At 46.2% G+C, this 25,136-nt stretch overlaps 2 protein-coding genes across 4 annotated transcripts; both read left to right on the top strand.

Moving 5' to 3' along the window:
- The first annotated feature begins 1,080 nt into the window (after positions 1-1,080).
- Positions 1,081-12,323, top strand: gnb5a (guanine nucleotide binding protein (G protein), beta 5a). 3 transcript variants are annotated; one of them, XM_056281417.1, is made up of 12 exons: positions 1,081-1,410; positions 1,940-2,076; positions 2,223-2,264; positions 2,370-2,446; positions 2,530-2,662; positions 3,044-3,187; positions 3,294-3,385; positions 9,906-9,954; positions 11,014-11,110; positions 11,244-11,410; positions 11,523-11,576; positions 12,071-12,323. In XM_056281417.1, the coding sequence occupies exons 1-11, from the start codon at positions 1,299-1,301 to the stop codon at positions 11,532-11,534; spliced, it is 1,062 nt and encodes a 353-aa protein (XP_056137392.1). In that variant the 5' UTR covers positions 1,081-1,298; the 3' UTR covers positions 11,535-11,576; positions 12,071-12,323. The 3 variants fall into 3 exon arrangements, with proteins under 3 accessions (XP_056137392.1, XP_056137391.1, XP_056137390.1); XM_056281416.1 differs by having other exon boundaries at positions 11,523-11,562; XM_056281415.1 differs by having other exon boundaries at positions 11,523-12,323.
- Positions 12,324-13,765: 1,442 nt separating this feature from the next.
- Positions 13,766-25,135, top strand: ap4e1 (adaptor related protein complex 4 subunit epsilon 1). The gene is made up of 21 exons (XM_056281841.1): positions 13,766-13,973; positions 14,198-14,269; positions 14,423-14,546; positions 15,670-15,743; positions 17,538-17,659; positions 17,818-17,977; positions 18,532-18,698; positions 18,828-18,901; positions 18,997-19,119; positions 19,223-19,332; positions 20,496-20,635; positions 20,837-20,949; positions 21,065-21,183; positions 21,310-21,612; positions 21,932-22,043; positions 22,130-22,268; positions 22,433-22,688; positions 22,793-23,362; positions 23,996-24,186; positions 24,295-24,455; positions 24,768-25,135. Exons 1-21 carry the CDS (start codon positions 13,833-13,835, stop codon positions 24,926-24,928), a joined length of 3,432 nt encoding a protein of 1,143 aa, XP_056137816.1. The 5' UTR covers positions 13,766-13,832; the 3' UTR covers positions 24,929-25,135.
- Position 25,136: the final 1 nt, after the last annotated feature.

A 25,136-nucleotide genomic window follows, 5' to 3' on the forward strand; every position in this document is an offset into this window, starting at 1 on the left:
CACCTGCCGCCCAATGACTCCTGGGATGGGCTTCAGCATCCCCTCGACCCCGAGTAAGGATAAGCAGCTTGGATATTTTTTAAATGTGCTAGATAAATAGGCTCGACTTGGTTGGAAGGAAAACCTGTAAACCCAGGACACCCCGTGCCTATAACGACACGTTATGATAGAAGCTCGTTGTAAGGTAAGAGTCTGGGTGTCATCCTGGACAGCACATTATCTTTTGAAGCTCACATCAACCATGTTACTCAGTCTGCATACTTCCACCTACGCAATATTAATTGTCTTCGTCCGTCACTTACACCTAACAGCACCGCCATACTCATTCACACCCTGGTTACGTCCTGTATTGACTACTGCAATGCTATGCTCTTTGGTCTTCCCCTCAAGTGTCTTCATAAACTTCAGTTGGTCCAGAATTCAGCTGCCCGTCTCATTACTAGAACTCCTTCCACAGATCACATCACTCCTGTTCTTCAGCAACTCCACTGGCTCCCTGTTAAATACCGTATTGACTTCAAGATCCTGCTCCTCACCTTTAAGGCCGTTAATAACCTAGCTCCTTCATATCTTTCTGAACTCCTTCATATCCGCACGCCCTCCCGCACTCTCAGATCCTCTTCTGCTCTCCAACTCACTACACCATCGGCCCGCTTGACTACCATGGGGTCTAGAGCCTTCAGTCGTTCTGCCCCCCAGCTGTGGACCTCTCTCCCACAAGACATTCGCAACACTGGCTCTCTTTCAACCTTCACATCCCATCTCAAGACATACCTTTTCAAACTGGCATATTCAGTCTGATCCACGCTTCACTGAGTTTTGTGCAGATGAGGATTTTATACTTATCTGTTGTGTTAACTTTCTATTGTCTACCCTGCTTTGTTTTGATTTTATGCTGTCTGATACAGTGCTGCTTGTTTTTTTTAACTGTGTTCTGTAAGGTGTCCACAAATAAAATGTATTATTATTATCATTATCATTATTATAATAATAATTATTATTATTATTACTATATTACATGTTTGCAAACAAGCCTCATATCAATGCCAAGTTGAACTCTTCACCACGACTGTCCCGAGTGAACGTGGCGTCGCGTGTGAAGCTGCAGCCTCTGTCCGCCGCGCAGCATCACTGGCCGCTGACCACAGCATCCTCTCCCTCTGACGTCACGGCAGCTGCATCAGCTGTCAAGGCCCGAGACCCGAAAAGCCTCTCGGCTGCCAGTATCCGCCGCTGCCCAGGGGAGAACGGAGATAACAGGACTCGCATGACTTAGACATTCCCTGCAAATCTCCGCAATGGCGACGCAAGAGGTTCAACCAAACGAGACTCTGGCTCATCTCAAGACGGAGTCGGAGACGCTGAAGAGCAAACTGGAGGAGGAGAGAGCGAAGCTGCACGACGTCGAGCGTGAGTGCGGGAAACGGGGAGAGGGGAGAGGGAGAGGGAGAGGGAGAGGGAGGCCCGGGCCCGGAAATCGCCGGGATTGAATGCGGACGATAAACAACCACAACGTTACGGCCTCGAGCGTTTACTGTTGTGATACCAGGATAGCTAATAATAATATTAATATTAATGATAACGATAATCGAATGACCGGAGACGCGAATCCCCCGCGGTAGAAAAGATGCAAATGGCCTCGGCTCGGATGCGACAACATGAGGCGACTTCTTATGGGTGTTTACTTGCCCCCCTCCCCCCCGCCATCCATTATTACCCCCCTCCCCCCTCATCTCTTTTGCCCGGTGAAGGCAGATATCTGGCGTTTGATGCGATTGCAGTGGGAATTACAAATATTGACTCGTAAAGCGTCGGTCATGTTTAGACGCTGCTAGATGCCAGTTTATAGAGATGACAGATTATGAACTACTGCCCCCCCCCCGTTAAAGCTCCCATGTGTGCAGCTGTCTTAACATGGGACTGGCTTGATGTGTTGCAGTCCATCAGGTGGCGGAGAAGGTGGAGAACCTGGGCCAGTTTGTCATGAAAACCCGGAGAACCCTGAAGGGCCATGGGAACAAGGTGCTCTGCATGGACTGGTGTAAGGACAAAAGGAGAATCGTAAGCTCCTCACAGGTGAGACATTTACCCCAGCTGACCTTATTCATGGTTCAGAGACCATGTTTCCCCCTTTGCAGCTCAATTGCGTAGCACGTTTGTGCCCTTGGATCGAGGGTAATATGGGTGCATGCTAGTTACGCCTTCTAATTTTTTGTTTTCAGGACGGAAAAGTAATTGTGTGGGATGCTTTCACTACCAACAAGGTATGTAACCCCAGGCTTACAGCCGCACCCGGTGAATAAGAGTTGTGTAAATGTTGTGGTTTTTCTTTATGCATCGCTATGCTTTGTGATTTTTGTCATTATCAGGAGCATGCCGTGACGATGCCTTGCACCTGGGTGATGGCCTGTGCCTATGCACCCTCTGGCTGTGCAGTGGCTTGTGGGTGAGTGTTTTTGCCTGACCGCCACTTGATATGTTATCCATTTTGGTTGTCCGACGCCGGCGTCAACGGCTTTACTTTCACAGGGGTCTGGACAACAAGTGCTCCGTGTACCCTCTCTCCCTCGACAAGAACGAGAACCTGGCTGCAAAGAAGAAGTCGGTCGCCATGCACACAAACTACTTATCAGCCTGCAGCTTCACTAACTCAGATATGCAGGTGAGTGAGACCAGCCAGACACCAACGATATTACACAGCAGCCAAAAAAAAAGAAGGAAGTTCTGCTTTGTTTTGGGAAGATAATGCATTGTATGTGTCCTATCTGTTTTTGTCAGCGTTTAAGGTGAGTGGAAACACAGCTGCCTCTCTTTTCAGGGTTAATAATTTTCTGTCTTATTCCCCAGTAATGGGAAATTAAAACGTTCTGTACTGTGTTGACAATTACCAACAACCACTTTTTTTTTTATATATATATCTCAGGTCAAATAATTTTGCAACAGCAAAACCCAATCCATTTATTCAGCCTTAGTGTATGCTGACTTTGTCTGAAGCTCGACACGGTACACGGTTTGATCCTCGGCTTCATCGTTTGTGTTACAGATCCTGACATCTAGCGGAGATGGAACTTGTGCATTGTGGGATGTTGAGAGTGGGCAACTCCTGCAGAGTTTCCATGGCCACGCAGCAGACGTACTCTGTCTGGACCTGGCTCCTTCTGAGACCGGAAACACATTTGTTTCAGGGGTGAGAATCTCTTTTCCACACCGCTAGTCATCACTTGTCATTGATCAACTTCAACAAAGTAGTGAAAATGTTGTATTTCATGAATGTCTGATTTATTATTGTGTAGGGTTGTGATAAGAAGGCCAACGTGTGGGACATGCGCTCTGGACAATGCATTCAGTCATTTGAAACTCATGAATCGGACATAAATAGTGTCAGGTAAGGTGACATCATGTCATGCACAGGTGACGTGTGAGTGTGTGTGTGTGTGTGTGTGGCTTTAGGAAATAGTATTCATCCCTCAAATCTTAGACCCTGTTTACACTTGGTTTTAAAATGCATTTTTTTGCGATCGGATCACAAGTGGACAGCACTAAATACAAGTGTAAACGACCACCAAAATGTTTTGCGAACCGGTTACTCAAACCACTTGCTGAGGTGGTCTGGGATGCATTTGACCACATATCTTTTGTAGTGTAAACGCTAATGCGTCCTGATGTGTCCCCAACAAGGACATAACAGGAAATCTTCTTCTTCTTCTTCGGAGTAATGAAATCTGATCACAAGTGGTCAGCAGGACACATTTGGAGATGCATGATAGACACAGGTGTAAACGGCGATGTGTCTCGCTGTCCACTTGTGATCCGATCGCCCAAAACGCATTTCAAAACCAAGTGTAAACAGGGTCTTAGTTAAATTGGATTATTTTCTACTCCAATAGGAGTAATTCTCTATAATGTCAAAATGAAATATAAAGTCTTGGGATGATTTTGGAACTATATAAAAATCCTGAACAGTACTTGATCCTTTAATGGTTGAACGGGGTTCGATCCCTTTATAATGTCTGACCAGACTAAAGATGAGCTCATGAGTTTTTTGACATGAAAGCAAAGCGCTATGTTTGGAGTAAACCACACATAGCCGACACCCAAGCAGCACCACCGCTACTGTTTAGCATGGTGGTTATCATGCTGTAGGGCTGCTTTACAGCAGGAGGGACTGGAAAACTTATTGCCATAAAGGGCAAGATGGATGCAGCCACAAAAAAAAAAGAAGGGGAAATCTTGCGGGGATCCTGTTTCAGTTTGCAGGAGATCACCACTTTGGGCAAGGATTCATGGTCCAAAAGGACACTGACCCAAAGCAAACAACAAAAACGAGAAAGGAACGGCTTTAAAAAAGTTAATATTTTGAAATGGACCAGCCAAAGCCCAGGCTTAAATCTCACTGAAAGCCTGTCCTTAAAATTGCTGCCCGCCAACACTCTCCATCTAATCTGTCAGAGCTGGAACAAATGTGCATGGGAAAATGGGCAACAATGGAGAACGTCTTAATGTGCAAAGTACATATAGACATGCCCAAGACTACTAACAGTAATTGTGGAAAAAGGCTCATCTACAAAGTATTTACTCTGGAGTGTGAATACCTCATAAACATGGTGAATTTATTGTATTAGTGAAGGGAGAAAAACACATTTTAATGCATTAAAATTTAGAAGATGAAAAGTGGTAAAGTTCAGATGGGGTGAATACTTTCTGAAGGCCTTGCATACAGTGTAGTTTTGAAGTGTGATGAGTATTATAGATTCTTATGGAGAGTTTGGAGAGCAGCAACAGTTAAACAGACAAGCAGGCAATGTAAGGAAGGCCATGACATTTGCTTAAGAGAAAGGATCTGTACAGCATAAGGTTGAGAGTACATTTATTTGAGTCAATGAGGGTTTTATTAGTGAAAAAAAATTATTGAGCAAGGTATAAGCTTATGGTTCTTGCTAATGTCTTATGCCTTTGAACAGCGTAGTATACTTTAGTCATGCAAACCTGTTGTTGACCTTAAGACCGGTCTCGATGTACAAGAGAAGAAGGACCCGAATTTGTGACGAGTCGCCTCCAAACACATTACATGTACACACAGTTCATAAAGATGAATGATTGGAAACATAGGCTAAGTGTATTAGATATCACTAAAGTATACCATAGCAGTTTGACTTATTATAAGACTGCAATTATGTGTGAAAACTATTCTGACGTTAGGTTACAGATATCCTTGTCTATTTATAGGTCGAAATTATTTACTGAACAATAACGTATTTTCTCCCTGTTAAAGATTTTTTTAGGGAGTTGTTCCTTATCCGATGAGAGGGTCTAACTAAGGACAGGATGTTGTGTTGCTGTAAAGCCCACTGAGGCTAATTTGTAATTTGTGATGTTGGGCTCTACAAATAAAATTGCCTTGACTTGACTTGGTACAAGCCCCTGTTAAAGTGATACTGTGGTGACCCACATCTATATAACTAGAGACATTCACCTAAGAGAGAATGCACTTCCGCTTCCGGTCCAGGGAGTTCAGTGTCGTTGTCGAATATATGACATGTAAAGTTGGAGCTAGTAAACTACCTCGACTACGTCTACTCTCACGTCTCCTGTCTCGTTGTTTTCTAACTCCACATTGGTGACCCCGACGTGATCGAACAACTAATACGAGTATGTTTGACAACGACGACGCCGGTGCTAACAACATGGCTATTGCTAACGCTAGCATTTACGCCGCTACTGTGAAGCTACCCGACTTTTGGCAGCATAATCCACGGCCGTGGTTTCAACATGTGGAAGCCCAGTTCCAGCTGAGAGGGATAACGCAGGATGCAACGCAGTACTTCCACGTAGTGGCGGCGTTAGACGCATCGACAACGGCGCGAGCAATGACGCTGTTGGAAGCTCCGCCAGCTGCTGGCAAGTACGATGCTATAAAGACATTCCTCCTGAAGCTATTTGAACTGTCGGAGCTGGAGAAGGCAGGCCGTTTACTGTCCCCGAATGGCCTCGGCGACGGCAAACCGTCTGATTTAATGGAAAAAATGCTGTCTGTGCTGGGATCGGCTGATCCGGCCTTTCTTTTCACACACATTTTTCTGAGGCAGCTCCCCGCACCTGTACGCACAGCACTGGCCAGTTCTCCTCTCACCGCCTCCAAGGACTACCGCTCTCTGGCTGCTGAAGCAGACAGGGTTTTCCTGGCCAACCGGCAACAGTTTGTGCATGCCCTGCTACCCCACCAGACCGCCCCACCACCACCTGTGTACGACTATATGGACACCGCGGCTGCGGTGACAGCCCGCCGCCAACCTGACGACGGGCTCTGTTATTACCATGCCAGGTTTGGGGCAAAAGCAAAACGGTGTCGCAAACCCTGCAGTTACAGGGTTCAGGGAAACGCCAAGGCCGGCGCTCGTTAACGGCTATGGGCGCCGGCCGTGACTGCAAGCTGTTGTTCATCAGAGACTCCTTGTCGGGCCGGCGGCTGCTGGTTGACTCTGGCGCCAACGCAGCATACTGCCAGCACAAGCTGTGGACACGATGACCGACAGTCACGGCCCCCAGATGGACGCCGCCAACGGCACGTCCATTCGGACGTACGGTATCAGACATGTGGACGTGTGTTTTGGCGGCCGACGTTTCGGCTGGGACTTTGTGATGGCTGCTGTATCCACCCCGCTCCTAGGTGCGGATTTCCTCTGTGCTTTCAACCTGCTGGTGGATGTTAAAAACTGTCGCGTGATTGATGCCGTCTCTTTTGCGTCATACCCCTGCACGCTTGGGGGCGCTGGAGCGCTGTGCCTCGCTAACACACTCTCCACCGGGGATCCATACCAACGCCTGCTCGCAAATTTCCCCGAGCTGACCACACCCACCTTCTCCTCGGCGGTGGCCAAGCACGGCGTGGAACATCATATCACCACAGTGGGCCCCCCAGTTTACGCCCGGGCCCGACGCCTCGACTCGGCCAAGCTTGCAATAGCCAGGGAGGAGTTTTCGACTATGGAGCGCCTCGGCATTGTCCGCCGTTCTGACAGCCCGTGGGCTTCCCCTCTTCACATGGTTACTAAGGCCAACGGGGGTTGGCGCCCGTGCGGGGACTACCGTCGCCTAAACAATGCCACGACCCCCGACCGGTACCCCATACCGCACATACAAGATTTCTCTACCCACCTGGCGGGCGCTGCCATCTATTCCAAAATCGACTTAGTGCGGGGGTATCACCAAGTGCCGGTCCACCCACTGGATGTCCCAAAAACGGCTGTCATCACACCCTTTGGGCTCTTTGAGTTTTTACGTATGCCTTTCGGCCTTAAAGGGGCGGCGCAGACGTTTCAGCGCCTTATGGATTCTGTGCTCCGTGACATGCCATTTTTGTTTGTGTACTTAGACGACATCCTCGTGGCCAGCGCGTCGGCGGAGGAACACATGACGCACCTCAGACAGCTGTTTGACAGGCTCAGCGAACACGACCTCATCATCAACCCAGCTAAGTGTCAGTTCGGGGAGTCGTCCATCACCTTCCTCGGGCACCACACCACTCCACAGGGGGCCGTTCCCCTCCCTGCCAGGGTTGAGGCTGTCACCATGTTCCCCCGCCCCCGCACTGTACAGTCGCTGCAGGAATTCCTGGGCATGGTGAACTTTTATAACCGTTTCCTGCCCCGTGCCGCCCACATCATGCGTCCCCTGTATGAGGCCCTGCGGGGTAAGAAGTCTAAGGACGAGCTGCACTGGTCTTCGGGGATGGACGAGGCTTTTGTGGCCGCCAAGACCGCGCTGGCCAACGCTGCGCTGCTAGCTCACCCGTCGCCTGCCGCCCCCATAGCCCTTACAACGGATGCCTCCGACTACGCCGTGGGGGCCGTGTGTGAGCAGTGGGTGGGGGGGGGGGCTGGCAGCCGTTGGCGTTCTTCAGTAAACAACTCCGTGAGAGCGAGCGCAAATACAGCACCTTTGATAGGGAACTACTGGGTCTCTTCCTCGCAACCAGACACTTTAGGTTCCTATTGGAGGGCCGACAGTTCACCGCTTTCGTGGACCACAAACCGCTGACGTTCTGTATGGCCAAAACCTCAGAACCGTGGTCTGGGCGTCAGCAGCGTCATCTCGCGGCGGTTTCCGAGTTTACCACGGACATACAACACGTGTCGGGCAAGGATAACTCCGTCGCCGACTGCCTTTCACGGGCGGTTGTTAACGCCGTTCACTTGGGACTCGACTACGCCGCTATGGCAGCGGACCAAGCCAAGGACGCGACCGTTCAAGACTACCGGTCGACCCCTACGGCGCTACGGCTGGAGGACGTGACGTTCGACGCGGCCAACACCACCCTCCTCTGTGACATCTCCACCGGTCAACCGCGCCCCCTGGTGCCTACTTCCTGGCGGCGCCGAGTTTTCGACACCGTCCACGGCCTTTCCCACCCGGGAGTGAAGGCCTCGACCAAATTGGTGAGCGTCAAGTTTGTTTGGCCTGGGCTCCGTAAGGATGTTAGAGCCTGGGCCGGCTCGTGTGTGGCGTGCCAACGCGCCAAGGTGCACCGCCATACCAAGGCCCCTTTGGCGCCGTTTGTGGTTCCAGAGAGGCGGTTTGACCACGTCAATGTTGACCTGGTGGGTCCCCTGCCCCCCTCCCGTGGTTATACGTTCCTCCTCACTATTGTGGACAGGGCCACCAGGTGGCCAGAGGCTATTCCCTTGTCCTCCACGACGGCAGCAGAGGTAGCACGGGCGTTCATCGGCTGCTGGGTGGCCCGTTTCGGCACACCGGGTGACATCACGAGCGACCGGGGCTCCCAGTTTACCTCGGAGCTCTGGACGGCGGTCGCTGAGCACCTGGGGATGAAGATCCACCGCACTACGGCGTACAACCCGCAGAGCAACGGACTTTGTGAGCGGTTCCATCGGGACATGAAAGCCGCTCTGCGGGCAAGCCTCACTGACTGCGACTGGATGGACCGGCTCCCATGGGTCATGCTCGGCCTGCGTTCGGCCCCGAAGGAAGACCTCCAGACCTCCTCCGCTGAGCTGGTGTATGGCCAGCCCCTGCGAGTTCCGGGGGAGTTTCTTCCGGATGCTACGACTCCCTGGTCGGCCGCCTCTCACCTCAGTGCGTCCCGGAGCGCTGCCGGTGCCTTCGCTCCCGTTCCGATGTCTCAACACTGCCTCCCCCGGTCCTACGTCCCCAAGGATCTGCCATCGGCGAGGTACGTCTTCATTAGGCACGACAGCCATCGGTCCCCGCTGCAGCCCCCATACGACGGGCCCTTCCGCGTCCTGGAGGCGGGGGATAAGAACTTTGTGGTGGACATGGGGGGCAGGCCGGAGCGGGTCGCTATAGACCGTCTCAAGCCTGCTCACTTGGACATTGGGGAGCCAATGCAATTGGCCCTACCCCCGCGGCGGGGACGCCCTCCTAGGTCGGCCCCGGCACCTGCCTCTGTTCCTGCTTCGGCCCCGCCTATGGCCCGGGTTTCGGCCCCATCTGTTTCCCCTCCTGTGAAGCGCAGCCGTTATGGCCGCAGGGTCCGCCCCCCGACTCGTCACTTGTTTTCCCCGTGACTTTGCACTATGTCATTGACTGTTCTGTTGTAGAGTCTATTTTTATGTTCATGAGTTGCGCTTTTGCTGTTTTGCATTGTTTTGTGTAGGTGAATTCTGGGGGGGCCTGTGTGGTGACCCACATCTATATAACTAGAGACATTCACCTAAGAGAGAATGCACTTCCGCTTCAGGGAGTTCAGTGTCGTTGTCGAATATATGACATGTAAAGTTGGAGCTAGTAAACTACCTCGACTACGTCTACTCTCACGTCTCCTGTCTCGTTGTTTTCTAACTCCACAATACTTGACATTGATGTTGACGGTGTTTTACATAGTTTCTTAATATGACCAAGTCGTCTTCTTTTTTTGTCGCCACCAGGTACTATCCCAGTGGAGATGCATTTGCATCAGGTTCAGATGATGCCACAGTAAGTAATGTGCAACGCTTTGCTGAGCTTTGCTTGGAGTGCTACGGATCATTATTCCAAACAACGATTTACATTCAAAACGGGCTGTCCAGCCATTAAGTTTCTTAATCGCGATTAATCGCCGACGTCCAATAGTTAATCGCGATTAATTGCGTTTTAACTCGCATGTTTAAAATTCCATTATTGTGTATTTCAAGGCAGTTTTTAAGTCGATATTGACAATGTAAAGCAATTCTGAGGTCTAAAATAGAGCTTTGGCCACGCGGTTGCCCGCTAGCTAGTCTGACGGACGTTAGCCGCACCTGTACGTTTAGCTTGTAAGTGACTCAGACTCGAACTACTTCCGGTTGACACAAAACCCACGTTACTTCCGCTTTGTCCTCTGAGCCGCCTGGGAGTCTTTTAAAGCGAGACGAGCCTTTCAAACGTCCAGCGGTGTTGTTCTTTAATCCGTCACCGCGGTCTCGCCGCGCATAGGTAACTAACTACACACTGCCACTCGAGTAGCCAATTAATGCCCCCTTTCCACTACATGGTACCGGCTCGACTCGACTCGCTTCTGTGTCGTTTTCCGTCACCGTACCAGTACCCCCTCAGTGTAGCCGGACGTCATAGCGAGGCCTGGTTTTCAATTTCAAAATGCACTTTTAAGGTAACTCCGCTTCGGCATTTAAAAATGCCGGGCGATACCCCATGTGCTCATCGATGACGCAAAATGACGCAATGACGCGTTTCTCTGACCAATCAGAGACCTGCATTGATTTTGGTGCCCGCTCCAGTCTTTTTGGACCCTCAACAAAGGTGGTACCAGAAAAGTGGTAACAGTTACCAAAATGCCGGTACGTTCCAGTAATGGAAAACAAAAAAGGGCGAGTTGAGTTGAGCCGGTACCATGTAGTGGAAAAAGGGCATAAGGGTGCGTCGAAGGGACAAAATGCGACTAAAAAAAAAGAAGCAAAACTGGCGCGTTATGTTCTGATATTTATCGCAAACGCGTTAATGCTGACAGCCCTAATCAAAACAATGCATTCAAACTCTAAAATGTTCTGTTTATCACAGTGCCGTCTTTATGACTTGAGGGCAGACAGAGAGGTGGCTATTTATTCCAAAGAAAGCATCATTTTTGGAGTCTCGAGTGTTGACTTCTCTCTCAGTGGTAAGACATATACACCTTCTCCAACATGGCTCAGTCGAACAGCAGTCAGCGCGACAATTTACTTCCTCCCGTTATATGTTACATGCTGCAAGTATGCTGTTAAGAAAAACACGTTTTTTGTTTTTTCCCCCAGGACGACTACTTTTTGGTGGCTACAATGATTACACAATAAATGTTTGGGACGTGCTGAAGGGGACACGGGTGTCTATTTTGTTTGGGCACGAGAACCGTGTCAGTACGCTGCGCGTGTCCCCCGACGGGACGGCCTTCTGCTCGGGTTCCTGGGACCACACTCTTCGAGTAAGAAATGCTCATTGTGACTTTTTATTGTGTAGACTAAAGTTTGCCACACACTATTTGAACTGGCTTTTGCAGTACTACTCTGGTAACAATCTCTGTTTCTTAATTCCAGATCTGGGCTTAATGGCGAAGATGCAGCGGAAGATTGAATGGTAGATAGAGTCAAGTAAAGAGATAATACAATTCGCTTGAGTGCAATCACAGAGACAGCGACTCATATTAAGATTGTATATAGAGCATAACAATGGCACTGGGCACTGTGTAGGCATATACCCCAGTCTCAGTCAGGGTAGATTTGTTGTAGGCAGTAATTAAACCAAATGTTAAACTCAATTGCAATATAAACCAAAAAAAAGCACTCTAGTGTTTAGAATGACTGAATGCAAGAGGCATATTGCAGACACAAATACAAATAGAGAATAGTATCAGTCTAGGATAGAAGAGGGGAAAAAAGTCCACTAAAAAGATGTTGGCGTAGTCATTTTTATATCTGCACTCCTGGTCACCACTCCAAAGAAAAACTGTTAGTGAAACTGATCAGCTCGCAATATTACCCTGTTGTGTAAGAAACAACTATATAGGAAAATGTAAAGTGAGTTGTTACATTTCCATCCATGTCAGCTCAAATTTGTTTTATATCTCATCTCTATTTTTTTTCAGCTGTGGAATCCACTAATTGCTTGATGTGCACATGCCATCACATCAGATGCCCTCACCCATGGTCCCCAAATAGTTTATCAAATACTGTGTAATATGTGAAAACTCGTTTTAAATCTTAGAATGTACTCCTTTTCATGCAGCTGTCTAATGGATGTAATTTCATATTTATTGAAATTATTTTATTGTAGTTTAGTGTACATACCAGTTATATAAGGGACAGTTTATCAAAATATCACATGCATAATAAAATGAGTTTGGGATATCACTTATGGTCTCTTTGCCTTTTTTGTGCTGAATGTCACAAATCCCCTTTTTGGATAAATGTCACTAATTATTTCAATCAACATTTGGTATTTATCAGAAGGGATATGTCCATGCATTTGCTGAAAGTTTGAAATAACATTTTGCATAGGAAAATAAGGAGAAAAGTAAAATTTTCCGGACCAGAGGTCCCTATCTAGTGCTATGTTAAGACCGCAAGACTCAAAACCAGTCTTTCGGACTGATGTCCACATTGCTGTTTACAAGTGATCAGGTGGCGTTTGTGTGCATCATCAACCTATCTGCATTGGTAGCTGTCGTAACGATGTAGGTGTGGATGCTAACGAGAACCACAACAGTAAACTGCAGACAATGAAGGATGGAGATGCGTCCTCCAGTTCTCCACGCCACAGCAATGTCTAGTCACGGTGCAGAACTCCTCCGTGGTATCATACAGCATCAGCAATGGAAGAGGTTGATGAATAAAGCCATGTTTCACGCCGCAGTCACGGCTGTCATCAGCGAGAGGTGGGGTGCCGTAATCATTGCGAGTTACATAAAGGACAGTGTGTTGCAGCCATTTCATATTAAGATCGAAGGTTGCCCCTACCGTTGGCCTGGGTGAATAACAGTTCACTTTCATTATGCGTGTGGAGCGGAAAGAAAAAAGATTTAAGCCGCACGCACGCACGCACGCACGCACGCACGCGCGAACACATCAACAAACATGCCAGAAAGTGTTTTGTTTCGAATGTTTATTTTGGTTTATTTGTTGATTTGAACCCGGATCCCCGCTGCTTTGGCTCGATTTCCCTCTTGATTTTGATGCGTCGATCATTATTACCAAACATACACATATTCCTGCCATGAAACCATCCACTTCGGTTTCATCATCGGAAAAATCTTCAACCAACCTCATCAAACCCCGAGTAGCCTATAAGCAATTATCTTGGCTTGAAGGCTGCTGGCGGAAAACAAGTAAAAGCCATAGATAGGCCTTACAGTTTGACGTCTGATCTGAGCGTCCACGCTTGAAACACATCCAGATATTCAATTTGAATAGCGTTTCCAATCACCTGTGAATGTTGTTTAAAATTGACTTGCTTAAATCGGTTTTTACTTGTTTTTTGTTGTTGTCCAGACTTGATACAAGCAAACCGATTCCAGACTGGCTATGCCAAAAATGAGTTTTGAGCTGCCTGTCTGAACATAGCCGACCACATTCCGAACGGTGGACCTCCTCGGTCCGCTACCCCTGCGTCCCAGTCTATCGGAATCAGAGAAGAAGAAGTTTGATAAATAAACGCGGAAGTGACGCCATTGGCCAGGCTGACTGCTGGATCAAAACAATGGCCGACTAACATGTAAATTTTTGGCATTAGTGTTTCCCATTAATTTCTCACGTGTATTAAGAAAACCTTGGGGCTATGGACAGATGATTTAGCATATTTATTTGTTAGAGAAGGAGCCGGCTGTCAAGGCAGCGCGTTTTGGTGCCACAATGAGCGATGTTGTTGAGAAGACCCTGACAGCTCTGCCGAGTCTTCTGTCGTTAGACACACAAGGCGGCTCTGGAAAGCTATCCTCCACTTCGAAATTAGGAAACCTCATCCGAGGCATAACGGAATTAACGTCCAAACATGTGAGTCTGTTTGCTTGAACTCACGGTCGGTTAGATGATTTTTAAAAATTTGGTGTTAATTTCAACTAGCTAGCTCCCCAAACTTGCCAAGCTAATTCAACCGAGTTGGCAACTCGAAGTCAGTACTGACGTCAGGAGGTATTGGTTGACTTGGTCATGTTACAGTTTACGTTTTCCACTAGTGCTTTGTTTATTGACATCGTCGTTCACGATTCTTTATCCAGGAGGAGGAAAAACTTATTCATCGTGAGATGGCTTCTATCAAAGAGCAAGTGTCCTCCCCAAACACCTCCATGGTAGGGTTCCATTCATGGTATCGTTTAGTCAATTAAGAGATTGCCATTTACGTTGAAATCTGAAGGTGATGATGTATAACGTTTTGACAATAGAGATCCTCCATCACACACTTAAAGAATTAACGCCTGTTCATGTGTTCCAATGTAATTCAGAGGCAGATGAAGGAGCTCATGGTGAGAGCCATCTACTGTGAAATGCTGGGATATGAAGCATCTTTCAGCTATATTCATGCTATCAAGCTGGCCCAGCAAGGCACCGTTCTGGAGAAAAGAGTGGGTATGTTCACTTGGATTCGATCATTTCTGCAATAAGTTTGTGTCTGCCTCCCATGGCATTGATGCAGCCTTTCGTCACTCTGTCCTGGGTTAAAAACAGGAACTTGTTTTGTTGACATTCATTAAAGGGACTGTAGAAAACTTTTCAACCCCCCCCCCCCCCCGCGTTTCCTAGTGTTTTTATTGTGTCGCAAAGACAACCAGATCGCTCTCCATATATTAGCAGCCTGGCTACTGTCCAAAGCAAGAAACAACCATAAGAATCCCAGTTTGAAACTTGATCATAGTGCTATGATAAAGACAGAGTAAAACATCCGGTACTGTTAATAAGTTGGCAGGTTGTGTTACTTACTGATCCAGTAGAAAGAATGCCAACTGAATGTCAGTTTGGAACCCTCTCAAGTCCCGAGTGTTGTATCGAACTCTGTTTCACTGTCGAGATCTGTTTCCCCCTAGCCAGATTTCAATACAACACCGGGATGCTTGATTAATTTAACCTCAACCTAGCCATAACCTTAACCTAACTTCAACTTAAACCTAAGCTTCGCCTAATGCTTACCTTAACCTAATCATAACCGATAGCTAACCTGTTTCTATGCGAACGCTTTCGTCTGGCAAGGGGGAAACAGATCTCAATGGGGAAACAGAGTTCGATGCAACACCAGAGCTCGCTCCATTGAGTGAATGCCTGACTGAGGTTCCCTCTTGTTTTACCTCTGTTCTATCACTCTCCCTCTTCACCTTCTTTGCCTCCTGCGTCAACTGGGTTCTTTTTCTCTTGCCGGGTAGAGTTACCGCTGTCACTTTGGTTGTTCCACAGTCTTTCATTTCCGCTACTTGGGAAAACAAAAGCACTATCCTCTTTCTATTTTGATTGTGCAATGGCTGATGCACTCCCTTTGTGCTGTAAATCGAGCCTTAATTTTCCCTACAAGATCGCACCCGGTGGCAGACAGTTCCCTATTAACCTGAAAGTGAGGTTTACAGGAAACCAATCTAAACACTGATGGTGTCATTATGCCATAGCTATTATATTATGCAATCAACATTTACTTCATAATTATGAGTTCAAGCAACAAAGTAGTCTACTTCTGCTTTAATGATTGTATCTGTTTGATTTCTAGGTTACCTGGCTGTGTCCTTGTTTTTGAATGAAAGTCATGAGTTGCTGCTCCTTCTTGTGAACACTGTATTGAAGGCAAGTGTCCATTTGGAAATGTTTTTCATCTTCAGTTTTAACATGGATAGTCAAGGGGCTGCCTAATACAAAAAGAGCAAAGTCTGTGTATCATGAGGCACCTACACTGCCATTTGTACTGTTTTGTGTAGTATTGCTTAATTATAGAACAGTTACACCTGTTGTAAGATGATGGGCTGTGATGCATGTCACTGAGTGCCAAAATCAGGCTAATGGCACGTGTTACCATTTACCTCATTGTAAAAGATAAGTCTTCAGTTTTTACATTCCATTTTATATTGTAAAAATAACCTGCCTGCTGCCCAATGACTGCTGGGATAGGCTCCAGCATCCCCGCGACCCTGAGAGCAGGATAAGCGGTTTGGATAATGGATGGATGGAACAGAGATATAAATATGTTGTAATTTAGTATGTCAGTATCCAACTATCTTAAAGAGGTGTTCTTACTTTTAGGGGGAAAAACACTAGGGATTGGTATTGTTAAGATTTTAACCGTACTACTGCTTTTACTGATACTGCTTATCGACCCGTGGATTAAACAATTATCTTGTCAGTTCTTTTTGTTAATTCTTAAAGAAAAAAACAAAAATAAATTAAGGACAGAATAAACTTTTCTTTATTTTCTCATGTCTGGACAGAGCGTTACTTTAAATCATTAACCCATGTTTGTATAATTTACTTAGCTCCGTGTGGGCTTTAGGCTGCTAGCATACATAACATACCTGAGATGAATGGGGCAGCAAGAGATGAACTACAAACTAGGCAGTGGAAAACTGCATTTCTTCGCCTGTATTTGATTCAGTTTCACTAAATGTTTTGAAAGATTAATTGTGTTTCCGCCCTCACATGGAAAAGACTTGTTGCACTTGTTGAAACGGGCGTTGTCATCATTGACTCTGGTGAGGTATAACCAGACTTTTGACTGTTTAGTTCTCTCCGCCATTGTCACTAAGAGCAGGTTCTGTGTGTGTGTGTGTGTGTGTGTGTGTGTGTGTGTGTGTGTGTGTGTGTGTGCGTGCGTGCGTGCGTGCGTGCGTGCGTGCGTGCGTGCGTGCGTGCATGTGTGTGCGCGTGCTTGCTCGCTTTTGTCTGAGAGAGAGGCAGAGAGAGCTTGCCCGCCCCTCGATTCGCACATGCGGTAGGCTCAGAGAGGGAGATCTCTCCTCTGGATGCATTGGGAATAGCGAAAGTGCATCACCGACGAATGTCTTAATTTTATTGCAAATTAGAAATAGAGTTGGTGAAATAAAAGGTGCAAGATAACATTTACGTAGCCTAAATAAATAAGAAATTCATTTTCTTAATTTCTCCAATACCGATAGCAGAACCATTAATGTCAGTTTATCAATACTATGGTCTTTATTAATTTAGCACCGGTGCCCATTTAATACCGGGTTTCAGTACCCATCCCTAGAAAGCACATGACAGTCAACACCCGCACACAATTTGGGGCATCATTATGTAGTTGACACGTGTGGGATCCAGCATGTTAGACAATGTGTGGGCTTCTGAGAAGCTGGGGCATGGTATTCTGTTACAGAACGGTCACCTTCAGCCACCCATACCACCGTCCTCTTGCTTTCCTCCTTTTTTTTTCCTATTTCAAAATGTGAGTGGGCAGAGGCAGACTAAAAACTTGTGTTCACTTGCCCCTTAACGCCTGCATCTAAATAATATAGAAATATTTTGGTTGATTAACAGAGAAATTGAAATTGTTACATAAAGCCAAACTACACTAATGGCGGTTCTCCAGCTGGGGTAGAGCAACAATAGTAATGTTTTCTGTCTTTACAGGATCTTCAGAGCACAAACCTTATTGAAGTGTGCATGGCGCTTACTGTTGTCAGTCAAATGTTCCCTAAAGATATGATACCTGCAATTCTTCCACTGGTTGAGGAGAAACTGACTCACCCAAAGTAAGAGTTGCTATGATGGAATGATCGATTTGCTTATTTGTTTATCTGTTTGTTTGTTTGTTTATTTAGTCATTTACATATTTATTCACGTGTTTGTTTGCCAGACGGCTAGATGTCTCTACAGTTTACCCATGCTCCTCTCTCTAACTTATTTGCAGAGAAATCATTCGGCGGAAAGCAGTCCTGGCACTTCATAAATTCTACCTTATTGCACCTAATCAAGTTCAACACATTCACAACAAGTTTCGGAAGGCTCTGTGTGACAAGGATCCCGGAGTTATGTCAGCTTCACTACACATTTACTTACAGATGATCAAGGTTGTCCTTTTTTAGGTCTTCTATTATAAACTTTTATGTTAAGGTTTAGGCGGCACGGTGGCGCAGTGGTTAGCACGGTCGCCTCACGGCAAGAAGGTCCTGGGTTCGAACCCCAGGGGTTGTCCAACCTTGGGGGTCATCCCGGGTTGTCCGCTGTGTGGATTTGCACGTTCTCCCCGTGTCTGCGTGGGTTTCCTCCGGGTGCTCCGGTTTCCTCCCACAGTCCAAAGACATGTAGGTCAGGTGAATCGGCCATACTAAATTGTCCCTAGGTGTGAATCTGTCGGCTCTGTGATGGACTGGTGGCCTGTCCAGGGTGTCTCCCCGCCTGCCACCCAATGACTGCTGGGATAGGCTCCAGCATCCCGCAACCCCGATTGGGATAAGCAGCTTGGATAATGGATGGATGTTATGGTTTATTCATAGGAGTGATAGTACTCTTTTCTAAAACTTAGTGTAGTCTAACAGTTGTGTTCCTTGTATCAGTGCGACCTTAGTTTTTGCTGTGCATCAGAAACCATTCATGTAACAGCTTCCATCTTTTCACCTTACAGGAGAACCCAGAGGGTTATAAGGACCTGACAGCAAGTTTTGTAACAATATTAAAACAGGTGATTGGAGGAAAGCTTCCCTTAGATTTTAACTACCACAGCGTTCCTGCTCCCTGGCTGCAAATCCGACTCCTCAGAATACTTTCCTTTCTAGGGAAAAATGACCAGAGGTAATTTTGAACTATATTATTAATCGACCAGCAGTATGTATACAGTATTCTTCAGTTGTGAGCCCAACGATATGCTATATTTTTTAGTCTTTGCAAGTTGATTTTCTGGGTCTTGTTTCCTGTTCACAGTACAAGTGAGATGATGTATGAAGTGCTTGATGAGTCTTTACGGAGAGCAGAGATGAATCACAACATAACTTACGGTATGTGGAATCTGTGATACATTTGGTTAGATCGATCCTCGACAAGTATTAAATGACTAATTCTCATTCTTTAATCAAAATCTCACTTTTTCTAGCAATATTATACGAATGTGTAAAAGCCATTTACACGATTCATCCAAGATCTGAACTTTTGGAAAGAGCTGCAAAGTGCATTGGCAACTTTGTTCTGTCTCCAAAAATCAATCTGAAATATCTAGGTAAGATTCAAATACTTCGTTCTATTTGTGTCACTGTTATGCCTTTGGTAAATAGTAATTTAGAAATGTACTACAGGAGTGCTGTTTCAATGTTTGATTGTAGGACTGAAGGCCCTCACCTATGTGGTCCAGCAGGATGCTAACCTTGCTCTACAACACCAAATGACCATTATTGAGAGTCTAGATCATTCTGACCTCATCATCAAGCGCGAGGTGAGGTGGGGGGGGGGTAGGAGCTCGGGTTTTGCTGTCCATGTAACCTTGACTCTGAAGTGACTTTCACGCCATCATTTGGTCTGCACTTCAAGAACATTTTGTTAATTTCCTACTTTTTTGTCAGGTGTGAATATTTCATGTGAACTCCTGTATGTGTCAGACTAGTTTGTTGGTTTTCACCAAAAATGAAGGGTCTTGAGCCACTTCGAATCAGGCCACTGTTCTTAGAATTTTACTTTTTTATGTGAAAGCTGTTTTAATAAGGTCTGAACCAATTTAAGGAAATAAAGACGTGATGTAGGTTTATGCCAGGATTTTTCTCGTTAGAGATTCAATACCTTGGGGCGTCCGGGTGGCGTAGCGTTCTATTCCGTTGCCTACCAACACGGGGATCGCCGGTTCGAGTCCCTGTGTTATCTCGGGCTTGGTCGGGTGTCCATACAGACATAATTGGCCGTGTCTGTGGGTGGGAAGCCGGATGTGGGTATGTGTCCTGGTCACTGCACTAGCGGCTCCTCTGGTTGGTTGGGGTGCCTGTTCAGGGGGGAGGGGGAACTGGGGGGAATAGTGTGATCCTCCCATGCGCTACGTCCCCCTGGCGAAACTCCTCACTGTCAGGTGAAAAGAAGCGGCTGGCGACTCCACATGTATCGGAGGAGGCGTGTGGTAGTCTGCAGCCCCTCCCGGATCAGCAGAGGGGGTGGAGCAGTGACCGGGACGGCTTGGAAGAGTGGAGTAGTTGGCCAAAATTCAATTGGGGAGAAAAAAAGGGGGGGGGAATAAAAAACAAAAAACAGAGAGATCTAATAACTTGAGCATCAGAACGAAAAAGGAATGATGGAGCATGGCTGGCCGTTAATGGCCACCTTGTCCATTTGGGTCCACAACTTATTCTACCAAACCTGTTCGCCGCTGTAGCCGGTTAGCAAGCAAAAGCAACAACAAACATCCTGCTTTCAACACAACACATTGTGCTCACATTGCGGTTTCCCCATTTTGGTTCAGATTTAACCTTCAGGTTTGCTTGTTGTTTGGACAAAATGAAATGAAGAGAATCTAATACATTTAAAGACATCGTAGCTTCTTTTTTCAACTTTTTAAAGATAGTTGGAAACACCCTTAAACTGGGTACTGTAAGACCTTGTACATTTGCTTTGCAGACTCTGGAGCTGCTCTTCCGGATCACAAATGCCCAAAATGTCACAGTCATTGTTGAGAAGATGCTGCAATTCCTCCACCTCAGTAAAGATGACTACACAACTATTGACCTGGTGGGGAAGGTGGCGGAACTAGCAGAGAAATATCCTTCTATGGTTCTGTCCTTTGGACCAGTTTGTCAAGCTGTGAAAAAGGATATAGCTTCTATGAACATATTGCTGTTATCATGTACCATCATGTCAAAGTCGTGATAACTGTCCTCATTATATTGCCTCATTCCTTTTTTTGTGTGCCTATATTTCCCACTCATTACTTGGTCTGTTGTTCCGATAAACAAAAATACATTTGCCCCAGACAATGGATGGTTCATTGAGACCATGAACACTGTGTTTTCACTGGGGGGAGACATGATGCAGCCTGACATCCCGAACAGTTTTCTAAGACTGTTGTCTGAGAGTAAGATAACCGCACACGCAATCTCTTCAGCAGTGATCCTGTAGGCTGACTATAGTTCATAGCTGTTTCGTTCTCCTTTTAAACTTATTAATTGTGATTATCATATTTTCTACAGGCTCTGACAATGTGGAGGAGGACTTGCAGCTGAGGGTTTTTGCTGTGGATTCATACGTGTCTTTGCTGCAAGGAGATCCTGGAAAACTGCCAGAGTGTTTCCTCCAAGTCATCAGCTGGGTGAGCCATGTCAAGTTTTGACTAGACGCCCATACAGTTGCATCATTTCTTCTTAAGGAAATCCACTATGCTGTCATTTTTTTTATCAGAGAAGTCCTCTCATGTCCCTTCTCTCCCAATGTACAGGTACTAGGTGAATACTCACATTTGAAGGCAGGACTCGAACCTGCCACGGTAATGAGACTCCTGGTCAGGCTGTTGGATAGGAGGCACACCAGCAGTGAAACAAAGAGCTGGGTCTTGATGGCCATGACCAAGCTGTGTGAGGGCCCTGCCTGTGTGTCTGTGGCCCAGGAGGTGTCTGAGAGATACAGTGGCTCCCTGGATACCATACTTAGGCAGAGGATCCACGAATTGCAGCACCTCAGCCAAGACTCACAGTTGCGGGTCAGCACACTGTCTCGAGACACTAGCTTGGAGCACCTGGAGGTAGGGCACAATGTCAGTAATTGTATCACTTATTCAGTTTCTGACAAATAAATACTGCAGAAATGAGGCATGTCGATATTTGAAACAATATTGAAATATGTCACTTGATTTAGAATTTCCGGTGCTTTTAAAAATTGTCTTGATGGTGATGGCGTGATCACTAATTTGCACTTTGTGATGGTAATTCTGCTTGACCCACTTTGCCATATGACCATTTCCATCAAAACTCATCCCAAGAGAAGTTAAAATTTGTTGTGATGATTTGCTTGAATTACTTTCTGCCGTGGTTAAGTGTACTTGGACCTGTGTAATGTGACAGGTGGATTCCTCTCTGTCATTTTTGGATGGATTTGTATCTGAGGCACTGGCTGCTGGGGCTGCTCCATACAAGCCTACTCATCAGCGGCAAGCAGAATTAGCCCAAACCAAAGGTAAACAAAATCACATTCAGTCTTTCTAAGGTTTAGCAAGATGGTCCACCTTTGTTTGAATTGTTCCAACACTTTTTCTTTTTCAGCTCTGAGCCTGGAGCCGTATGGTCTGTCTCTGCCAATCGGCATGTCCTCCTGTAGCATTGCAGACAGGCAGTCTCCTACACTGTTGTCCATGAGTTCAGGTTTATCAGGCAATAGCACCGAGCTCTCACAAAAAGGAGGGTACGTAGACACTAACTGCACATCAAGATTCATAACATTACCAATTACAGCTTTTTTGTTAGGATCACAATATTTTCAGAATGCTTAATTTATTTATTTGTAATACTGACCTAGTGAGTTATTTTTTTGAAGGTAGTTAAACATGTCATTCTTATTTTCTTTAGCTCTACCACTCTGAAACTTGATGGCATGAAGAGGGTATGGGGTAGGGAGGGCTATCTGGCCCAGAGAGAACCTGTGGATGAGACTGCCCAAGTTGAGGTTCCCAGTCCCCTGTGGTCACCCAGCCAGCTGGGTGGCGTTGATAACACGCACGAGCAGACTCCCAGCCTGACACCCACCCCAGAGTCTGAAAAAGAGAAACAGCAGCTGGCTTCATCACTATTTGTTGGCCTGGGCTCTCACAACGCTGTTAGTCTGGTGAGCTCTTCAAATTCTGTTAATTTGACTTACCTGCGTCTGCCAGATGTGAATAATGTACTGCGTCAATTTCATTCTAATCTCTTGTTGGCCTTTACCAACAGATGGGAAAAACAGAACCAATGCCCGGGCGATTCAGAAGAAAAGCCAGAGGTCAGGATATGTCCTCGGGTGCCAGTGAGCAACCACTTAACCATCCAACTGCCCTTGTCAATGCTGCTCATAGCACTGTGGATAGCCTGCTTTGTAACAGCCTAGTATACTCAACCACCACCTCAAACATGGAGGTTTCCACACCCAAACAAAGCCCCACACTCTCTCAGAGTCTTATTACTGATAACGGAACCTGTGATGTAGAGGGAGATTCAACAGAAGATACTGTTAAGGGAAGCGCCCCCTCTCTCATCAGGGACAATGGAATGATGACTGTCGATCCCATTATACACACAGACCCAGGAAAACCCAAGGACTTAGGGTACAACTCCCACATGCCTGCAGAGTTGCATGGGCTGTCCTGCTCAGAAATCGTTCCCCTCTGCTCCAACCAAAGCCTGACTCTCTCAGCATGTCATATCCAGAGGGAGGATGCCTTACTGCTCGTCATTTTCATTGCCAACTCCTCTGACTTAGATGTTCAACAGGTGCTGCTGCAGATGACTTCTGGAGAACTTGAGGTATTGTTTGGTGCAGAATGTTTTAATTTACTTCGATAGTTCAGTCATCCTATCGCACTCTCAGGGCTGTTGCTGCCATGGTTCAATGGCAGTAAAGCCAAATTCAGGTCGGTCAGGCAAGCAGGTAGGCAATCAGACCCTCGTCACAGTTTTCAAACTTCATCGCAGTTTCCAGCAGCAGAGAAAATCATTTCTATAATGTCGTCTGTTGAGCATGTATAATATATGCAAGGAAGAAAATGTTTCATTATTTTAATTGGAATGAGCAACTTGGTCTGTCTTAAACTGTAAATGTCAACATCTGAGGAAAATTTTTTGGGCTTTTCTTTGGCTGTATACAATTGGAAATGTATGTTATTTACTAAAAGGTTGGGCCTTTTGGTCACAATTCACAAAATTCTCTGGCCTGGACCTAGTATGTCTGTTACTGACACTTTTACATGGAATGTTGAAATAATGTTACTCAGCTTTATGCAATGTATGTAATATGCTTTGTTATCTTTGTAACATTTTATTATATCAGATTGAATGTCAGCGTTCTACAAATCCACCGAGAGAATTCACACCATTGCCAGAAAAACACAATTCGACAGTAGTGACGCTACACTTGTCTGGGTTTCCTTTCTTTCCCAGGTGGCCTGTATGTCTGACAGTCAACTAGATGTGGTGAGGAGCCACGGTGTATCGGTGTGCCAGTACTCGCTGTTCATGAAGAGACCCTCGGTTCATGTGGAAGTGGCTGGAGAGGTATCCTACCAGCTGCCCGACAGGGGACCTCAGACAACACAATTCTCGTACAGACTCTCTCTCGTCAACTTTGTCAGGTATGCTGTTTTCTGTCATCTTTATTTTGTTGACCAGGGTCTTGCAGGCTCAGATTGGATTGGTTGCTTGCTCTGCTCTCACATCACCTTGTTACTGTGCTTGAGCAGGGCTCTGGCTGTGTCCACAGAGGAGTATGGGACAATGTGGCTGGCTTACTCCCATGATACCAGACAGAACCTGGCACTCATAAATGATAGTGAAGATCCTCTCACAGCTACTTTGAGTGTGCTAAGGGAAAAACTCCATCTTCATGTTGTGGACATCATTGGTGAATAGACTTCTATTCTCTTTATGTTTCTGGCTCACTTTTTCTACTGAGCTTAGCCTGAATTCAATTCAAGTTGGCTCAACTGGCTGAATCACATTATCTCCTTATGTCCATTAATTGCTGTATTTTGTTTTATAAAATGTGTAGTGACATTATACATGCCTATTTCAAAATGCAGTGAAATTTACAAGTATGGAAAGTTTATGGCATAGGGGTCTTTATATGTTGCTTGTTATTAGCAGAGCAAATGTGTATTTCTAAGCCTTTATGTTATAGATTCCAAGTAAATAATCTGTTTGTTTTCCTCTATAGGATCAGAGGGTATCATAGCATGCCAGCTCCTACAGGGTCAGCCGTGTCTGATGCACTGCCGTGTCCATGCAGGCTCGCTGGCCGTGTGGCTGCGCTCCCCAGTCTCCGAGCTGCCCGACTGCCTGCTCTACCATTGTCAGAGGGCCTTACAAGAGCATTGAACTGTCATCACATCACTTACACTGAAACCCACTGACAACTAGACCACTAGACCGGCTGATAGCTGAAGAGGAAGGTACACAAGACATGCCTGATCGCAATGACTGAAAACAGTATTGAACAAAACATTGCAGGTTGCAATATTTATCTTATCCACTGAATGATTCACCGTTGGTTGTCTCTGTCACTATACGTTATTTATCTTGTTTT

This window comes from Lampris incognitus, chromosome 6, assembly GCF_029633865.1.
Source record: "Lampris incognitus isolate fLamInc1 chromosome 6, fLamInc1.hap2, whole genome shotgun sequence".
NCBI classification, from domain to species: domain Eukaryota; kingdom Metazoa; phylum Chordata; class Actinopteri; order Lampriformes; family Lampridae; genus Lampris; species Lampris incognitus.